An 8639-nucleotide genomic window follows, 5' to 3' on the forward strand; every position below is an offset into this window, starting at 1 on the left:
GGCATACGTAAGAATTAGAAATATTTTATTAAAAGCAAGTGAGATTATTAGGTTAAAAAGCATATGACATAAAGTGATTTGATATTCACATGCCCTATTTGCTAATTAAAATGTATGTAGTTATATCATTAAGATTCCTATTGAGTATGGTAGGTCCACAATAAATATATTTTGAGGATATGGGTGACTGGATTTTTAAATATCATATATAATAACAATTGCTTTTTACTGAGTTGGCCAAGGTTTTGTTTAGAGTAATCTGATACTTTAGTGTGGGGAAGGACAGACTATTAGACTGTGCATTGGATCCACGGAGCTAGTCCTAGCCAGGCTAGGGCATGGCCACTCTTCTCAGAATGGGATAAGAGTGGATCACACCCACTCCCCTCTGGGAAATTTATAGAATGAATTGGGTAATTCAAAGAAATCATTACAAATTTTAAACTTGATTTTTTAAAATTATTAATTATTTTTGGAAAAATTCATGAAATATATATACATAGGTTGGTGATATTATTTTTATAATTGGTTAAGTACAAAGATTATTTATGTGTCAGATCATAGAGGTCATTCAATACATGTTGGAATAAATTTCATATGTACAATTCAGAAGAAATGAGTGATTTATATTTTATGATACCTCATAGCTTTATATATAGAGAGACTTTTTAAAATTAAAATTTAAAAACCTGGAAGTATTTTAATAAGCTTTGTATTAATCAAGGCAAATTCTTTAATTGAAAAAAATGATACATGTTTAATTACTTAAAAATTAATTTAGGACAGTTCAATTTTTAATAACTGATGTTTAGAGTAAGCTCAATTTAGAAAGTTAAGCCTTGTGTCATGATAGAGGTGAAAACAAATACCCATGGCTGTTTTCAAGAGCTCATTTTAAATACTGTGTAGGATGCAGTCAAATGTAGCAATAGAAAATTGGACACTGGATCCTGAATCCCTGAATTAAAATCCCAGTCTCACCAGGTACCAGCTGAATAACTTGGGAACATTACTTAATTTTTCAGTTTCCTCATCTGTAAAATAGAAATAATAATTCTACTTTATAGGTTTGTTGTGAGGATTAAATGAATTAACACGTCTAAAGCATATAGATGATCCCTAGCCTACAGTAGTAACTGCTTAATAAGTGTTAATTACTTTTGTCCAGACTTTTAAAAAACGGTGTAAAAGAGCCACTGTGATATTAAGTGACCTTTTATTATTATTATTCATGTCAAGGCACGTAAGGACTTTCTCTTTCTTGAGCATCAGAAAAAGATAAGAGGGCTTCCCTGGTGGCGCAGTGGTTGAGAGTCGGCCTGCCGATGCAGGGGACACGGGTTCGTGCCCTGGTGCGGGAAGATCCCACATGCCGCGGAGCGGCTGGGCCCGTGAGCCATGGCCGCTGAGCCTGCGCGTCCGGAGCCTGTGCTCCACAAATGGGAGAGGCCACAATAGTGAGAGGCCCGCGTACCGCAAAAAAAAAAAAAAAAAAAAAAAGAAAAAGAAAAAGATAAGAACCAGAGCTCCACCATACAATTGAGTAGGTTGCTCCTTGCACAGCTCCAGGGGGCACTGTTCACATTGTAGTTTATGTGAATGCACTTCCTGGCATTGTGCAGTGTAGAGCCTGGCCAACTGTGCAGTGGCCATGCAAGAAAAATGTGCATGTTATACAAATTCAATTATTCATAGTATAATTAGGGATAGTAGCCAATTGCCTATGTAATTCTTGTGGTGAACTTTCCAAAGCAAGCCCTCACCTTAGGCTATCAGAATGACTCTTTTTTTTTTTTTTTTTTTTTTGCGGTACGCGGGCCTCTCACTGCTGTGGCCTCTCCCGCTGCGGAGCACAGGCTCCAGACGCGCAGGCCCAGAGGCCATGGCTCACGGGCCTAGCCGCTCCGCGGCATGTGGGATCTTCCCGGACCGGGGCATGAACCCGTGTACCCCGCATCGGCAGACGGACTCTCAACCACTGCGCCACCAGGGAAGCTCCAGAATGACTCTTAACAGGAAAGGAAGAGACAAAGGCTAAGAAGTTTATGAGAAACGTCATGGACATGGAGTGTTCTAAGTGAAAACCGGTTTCGGGTATTAAGCAAGTGGGAGCGGTAATAGGTGGAAGTAATGACATCTTTCCTAAGTTTTGCTCAAGTCAGGCAGGGCTGGCTGGAATTTCTTGGCAAGGTTATTCTGATTTTAGAATCTTAACTTTCGGAAGGGCTCAGGAGGAAATTAATTTTCATATATTTATTAGTACTGGAAGTTGGATTGCTTCATCAATCAAGATTCATCTTTATTACTAAAATATTACAAATAATAGGAATTAGAGTCTTACAAAGCACTTTATGTTTTCCAGAGCACTTTCCTGTGCACATTGCTCCTTTATTCTTACTGTGGTCATTCTCATTAGTCAGGGGGATATGATTATTCTTATTTGACAGCTAAGGAAGCAAGGCCTGGAATGAGTCAGTGGTACAGGCATAGAATGGAGTCTGTGACTTAGCTTTCATATATTACCTCTCTAGGCAACACTTGTATGGTCATAGGTTGGTGTCATTAATTCAAAACCTCCAAACAGGTCTTCCAACTTTCAGACCCCACCCTTTAATAACAAAAGATTTGCTTTCCCACTCCACAGTGCTTTTAAAAACATTGTTTTTTCCCATCACCAAGCTATTTCGAAACTCTGGGTGGCTCCCCACTTCTAAAAGGGTTTCATTACCCTTCACAGAATGCACTTTTCAGTCTGACCCTCATCTGCCTTTTTAACTTCATGTCCAGATTCTCCAATGCAGACTATCATTCCAGCCAAATCAGTGTGTCCATTTCCTCTAGGCAAGTGCCGTAATTGCGCCTGCCTTTGCATGTGCTGGGCTGACAACCGAAGATATCTCCCTGTGGCCCATCTATCCTTATCAAAAAGCAGCTCAAATCTCACCTGGTCCATGGAGCCTGGTTTGCCTACCTCACCTCTGACTGACACTGCCTTCCACTAATAGCATTAAGAGTAGACCAGCACCATCCAGTTGAAATATAATAACCACAAATGTGAGCTGCATATATAATTTTAAATTTTCTATTATTCATATTAAAAAGGTTAAAAAGGTGAAATTAATTTTATTAATATATTTTAAACTAATATGTCCAAAATATTGCCATTTCAATATGTAATCAACATAAAAATTATTAATGATAAATTTTACATTTTTTTTTCATACTGAATCTTCAAAACATGGTGTATGCTTTATACTTAACAGCACATTTCAATACAGATCAACCACAGTTCAAGTGGTTGATAGCCACATGTGGCTACTGGTTACCATATTGGAAAGAGCAGGTCCAGACCTCTCAGTTTAACAATTATGTATGAAGTTATATTGTTGTTTAAATAGCTTGTGTGTTTGTGTATGTGTGCCTGTAAAATTTTCCTGAGGGGAGCAAAATGTTCTAACCCCTCATAGCTTCTTCCATGACTAGCATTATAGAGGCACCGTGAGGGAAGTTATAGTTGAGAGAGACCTCATTCAATCATTCATTTATCCATTCTTCAGACAACTGTGCATCCACTGTAAGACAGATATTATGGTGGGCATTGGGGATAAAAAGAAGAATAAAACAGCCCTCAGTATAAGGATCTTACAGTCACTCCAGAACCAGAATGGTAACTGAGAGTGGTACATGTCAAAGCAGGGACAGAAGCTCCTCTAAGCATGTGGCCGTCACACTCTGTGACAACACTATTCTGACATTCCCTTCCACATATCCCCTAGCTTCCCAGGTTGGTCATTGGCTTGGACAGATGGGTTATGAGGCTACCTGCAGTTCATTTAGTTCAGAAAGGACCATCTGGAAAAGTGGGGAAGTCATTACAATTGTCACATTTCTTTTTACAATGTTCCTGGGTCAATTAAATTCATTAGATTGCCAAAACAATTAGTTATCCTGTCATAATAGAAACAGACTCAAACAGAAGGGTGTGATACCAATTTTTCTGCTTGACCATTGCCATGAGAAGGAAGGCTGGGAAACTGGCTCACAGGCAGTCTATTCTAATTTTAAACATATTTAATTTTTAGAATGTTCTTACTTGAGAACTATCTCCCTATAACTTCTTGAAGTTCAATTATCTCAATTTTTTTAGATGAGGAAATGAGGGAAACTGATGTGTAGGCCAACCCAATTTATTATTGATAAAACGAGGAATCAGTATTAGGAATTTAAAAAATATTCATTAGGGTATATTTCACTATTTTGATATCTTTGTGTAACTGATAATATTGTGACAAGTTTTCTTCTTTACTAAAACAACACATTTAAGGAAAAAATTAGTCTGTAACATCCAGGCTAGTGCTTTGCTCTCCAGATTCCACTTCTCTTTTATGTAATATTATATAAAACTTTCCCAATCCACAAAAGTATTACTCTTCTGAAGAACTGGCTTATAAGATATTCTGTCTTCTTTTGTACCCAAAGGTTGGATGTCTTTTGCACATAAAGGCTAAACATAAAACGCTGTTTTCTTAATAACCCTCCCAACTTCTCTAGAGTCAAACATTGCTTTGATTCTAATTCCATGGTCTTTGACTACTTAAAAACATGTCAGGTGTCAAGACCAGGCATGTACAATTCTTAGCCATATCCTTAAGAGATATAAAACCTTGGAAAATAGAGCTCGTTCTCTTTTATGTGTTTTAGTTTGTGTATTAGAATAAAAGCATGAATAAAAAGACGAATAAAAGCATTACTTTGAAGAAGGTGAAGGTGTTGTGGAAAATAGACTTGAGACCAGGATTATTTAATTCTTTAGTTAATTATTTACCTAAAGAAATGCTAAATGGCAACTTTCAAATTCATTTCTATCATCTGCCTTATTTTCTTATGTGAAAATACAACATTAAAAAAAGCAACAAAAGGGGGAAATTGGTAATCTTTACAGTTTCATTTTAAAATGTTTATTTCCACTGAACTCTTTTTAGAATTTATAATAGGGATTCAGCAGTCAAATATAGCATTCTCTAACAAGGAAGGAAACAGGGAAAGTTTGCAATTATTAGAAAAAAATAGGACTTACCATTAAAATGGCCAGAGCCCCTGTGGTTCTGAAAAGGAGCCAAGCCATTGTCTCTGATTTCCTTGGTGAACAAATCCAAGGGAGCTGCTGCTTTAGTCCTTCCAACCGCCTGCATGCGATGTCTAAGAAAAGCCCTCTCAGCGTCTCTGCTGTCTTCAGGACAGCAAGAGTCTTCAGGAGTCTGCAGATAGCCTGTTATGCAGGTCCTCCCCACCCTAAACCAGAAACGCTTGCATCACTCTTGCTCCCAGGTAAAAACTTAGACACACCTCAATTCCTGAAGCAATGAAATCCTCTGTTGGAAGCTGAAAGAAAAGTTCACAGGCTTCACAGGCTGGTTTTTACAGTTTTAATAGGAAGGTACCAGATGATAAACTAATCATGGTGTGGAAGTGAAAAAGTTAACCTTGACTACACTGAAAAAGGATCTAGTTGGCTGCTTCTCATGGTGCCAATTAAAACCGAAAAATAAAACAAAGCCTACAAAATTCCCCCAAATCTAACTTGTGGAAGAGCATTTATTTTTAGCCTGAGTGTATGTGAGTAGATTTAAAGTTAAGCAAAATATATTTTAGGTGTTAAGCAATAATATGGCTTTCAATTTTATTGAAAGAAACTACAAATCTGAAGAAGAAAACCATCACATCAAGCAGTTATTAATACAAGTTTTGAATGAAAACAATTGGAAATAAAATTGGACTAAACGCATATGGTGCCTTGGATATTTGAAATATATAAGCTGTGCATTGCAAAATCAGATCCCTGATAATACTCAGATGACATCTTTCTATTGTGTTTCTTTTCATTTATAAGTTTTTAAAAAATTAATTTGCCTAGTGAAGTAGGTCAACTCTGTGCACTTTTAATTACATTTCCTCTAGAGCAGATACCCTGCTCACTGCTGTTTACTTGTGCACTTCTAAACTCCTGGACTCCAACTCAAGTTATGGGATGGGGAAAAGCTACTAAAGCACCTTTTTAGTTTGCTTATAACACTAGAGTTAAGAGCACTCTTAACATTCCAGAATATTTTTTTAAATGTTTGGTAGAAAAACAATGTTATAAGTATCTGTGCATCAGGTTTTGGAAGCTTTTTAGTACCAGGGAAACCATTTAATCAGAATATTTTAGGCAGAAAGGATTTTATAGTCTAGGAGTTGGAAAAAAACACCTTATAGGTAAAAATCTTGTGGGATTTTTTTTGTCTTTTTAAAAATTGTGGTAAAATATACATAACAAAATTTACTATTTTAACTATTTTTAAGTTTCAGCTGAGTGGCATTAAGTATATTCACTAGTCTGTGACTGGACTAGTTAACAAAAGTAAGGGGATAGAAGCTGGGATGAGCTTTATTGAACTTAGTGATTTGTATAATGCAGAATTCGGCAATTGAAGTGTTGGTTGCTTCTGAATTTAGTATCTGAATTTGTTTAACATTGGTGAGAGTTTTGGGTTTATATGTATGTATACTGGGGCTTTTTTCTTATAGCATAATGAAAAATACATACATATGGTCAAAGACTAGAATGAACCACCTTAATATACTAGAACTTATTTTTTGAATGAAGTGATTATGGATGTATTTTATTTCTTCATTACGGTTGTATGTATTTTCTTAATTTTGGTAATGAGAATGTATTAGTTTTATAATTTAAAAAGAAACTTCTTTAAAAATAATGTGAGTACAGAAAGCTTTTATGAATAACATTCTAAACTTTGGGGCAGGGAAAAAGAGAAAAACATAATGAACTTTCAATTCCTTCCTTTTTCCATAATTTAATATCTTGCAATTTCTTCAAAGCATTATTGTGCTAAAGACAAAAGAAATTTAAAAAGTGATAGCAGTGAATTATGATATTCCTAGGAATACCCATAAGTTGCATTTTGGACTAAATTCTAGATATGACTCAATTTTTTTTTCTGATTTACCTTTCCTAAAGCTTCAGTTCTTTGGCAATTATATAAATATTTATTTATTTATTTAGATGCACTGGGTCTTAGTTGTGGCACGTGGGATCTTTGTTGCTGCATGCGGGCTCTTAGTTGCGGCATGAGGAATCTAGTTCCCTGACCAGGGATCAAACTTGAGCCCCCTGTATTGGGAGCGTGGAGTATTAACCACTGGACCACCGGGGAAGTCCCTTCTTTGACAATTTTAATTAATTAGACTTTAAAATGTTGATTATCACTTCACTCTTTCCTCACCTGAACACAGGTTAAGGACTTAACTGGTATTTCATTTTTGTATTTTGAAATACCATCTAAGGATTCTTGGTTAGGTGGTGTAAATAGGGTATGGGCACCCTTAGAGGAGAGTAATGTACCAGACTTGGCCTGATTCAGGCTGGCTCCATTTACTCTTCCCTGTTGAGGAGGGTTTCAGAAAGCAAGGACGGATCCCATTGTGCATTCTGTAGGCAGACAGGACTCCCCTAATCTTCCTTCTATGTGCTCTTGACAGTGTTTTAAGCCAACACTGCTTTTTCTTTGCAGGATTGGGAACCTCAGTAAGGTAATGAAGCATCCTTGTGTTGGGGCCACATTTACATGGTGATAAGAAGGTGGCCTGGAGGTTACTCCTGCTGGGGAGTGCATTGCATTGTGTCTTCTGGACTAAGCAGTGTTCTCACTTGCTGTTTTTGTTTATGTTTATGTTTGTGAAAAGGAAAGAAGGGAGGATTTTCCAATAGTTTTTGTTGAGTGGTTATGTTATTACTCTCCAGATAATGGCTTTGGAAACATAAGCCCAACTTGAAACTGGCTTTTACTCAAGAAGCTGAAATAAAAATGAGGATCGTAACAATAATAATCATAATCGTTAAAAAGGAGCTTCATTGTATGTGTGTATTGTGCTTCGTTTGATGCATCATATTAAAAATGTAAGAATTGGACAATAGATACAATACATCGTAGGTGTAAGAAGAGACCATTCTTCAATCTGCTGGAAATTGAACCATGGCATAAGAAGTGAAACAATAAAAATGAGTGTTTATTTAAGAGGCAGTGGCTTCAGAGGTTTCCATGATGTTTCTAATGCTCATTATCTACAGCAGTTCTATTATTCACCAAGTAGAGGATGTTAATAAGACTGCTTTCACTGGCAGGCCTTCACTGGTTTTTGTTTGTTTTGACTGGAAACATGTATATACTATATCTTATATGTCAGACATCACTACTTCTTGATATTTAATTGTTCTTGAATGTCCACAACTTCATTAATTAAGGTATGAGTTCCACAAATCATGCATTAACAAAATGATACATACATCCTGAAATGGCCTGCCAATGTAGTGATACATCACTTTTTGTTATTTGAGATAATGGAAATCATACACTTCTTTCATTAGGATCATCACTTGAAGGCATCCAGAAATGTCAGAGAATGCAATAATTGTGCATTTGCAGAGAACAGTCTGCAACTTTAAAAATCAGTGAAAATAGAGCTATTGATCTAATTTTCTATTAGAGAGTATGCAGCATGGTCACCATGGTTCTGTAATTCCTGGAATTCTTTCTTTCAAAAGATTTGTGCAATTTTTTTTTATCATATATTGATTCAAG

General features: G+C 36.4%; 1 protein-coding gene across 1 annotated transcript in view; it reads right to left on the minus strand.

The window, feature by feature from the left end:
• The window catches only part of DSG3 (desmoglein 3), a 30488-nt gene extending 25246 nt beyond the window's left edge, over nt 1–5242 (minus strand). Inside the window, exon 1 of the mRNA XM_060121452.1 lies at nt 5078–5242. Coding sequence (XP_059977435.1) covers nt 5078–5125 — 48 coding nt within the window. The 5' untranslated portion in view covers nt 5126–5242. The remainder of the gene's footprint in view (nt 1–5077) is intronic.
• Between the last annotated feature and the right edge of the window lie 3397 nt (nt 5243–8639).

The sequence above is a fragment of the Lagenorhynchus albirostris genome, chromosome 14 (assembly GCF_949774975.1).
Source record: "Lagenorhynchus albirostris chromosome 14, mLagAlb1.1, whole genome shotgun sequence".
Taxonomy (NCBI): domain Eukaryota; kingdom Metazoa; phylum Chordata; class Mammalia; order Artiodactyla; family Delphinidae; genus Lagenorhynchus; species Lagenorhynchus albirostris.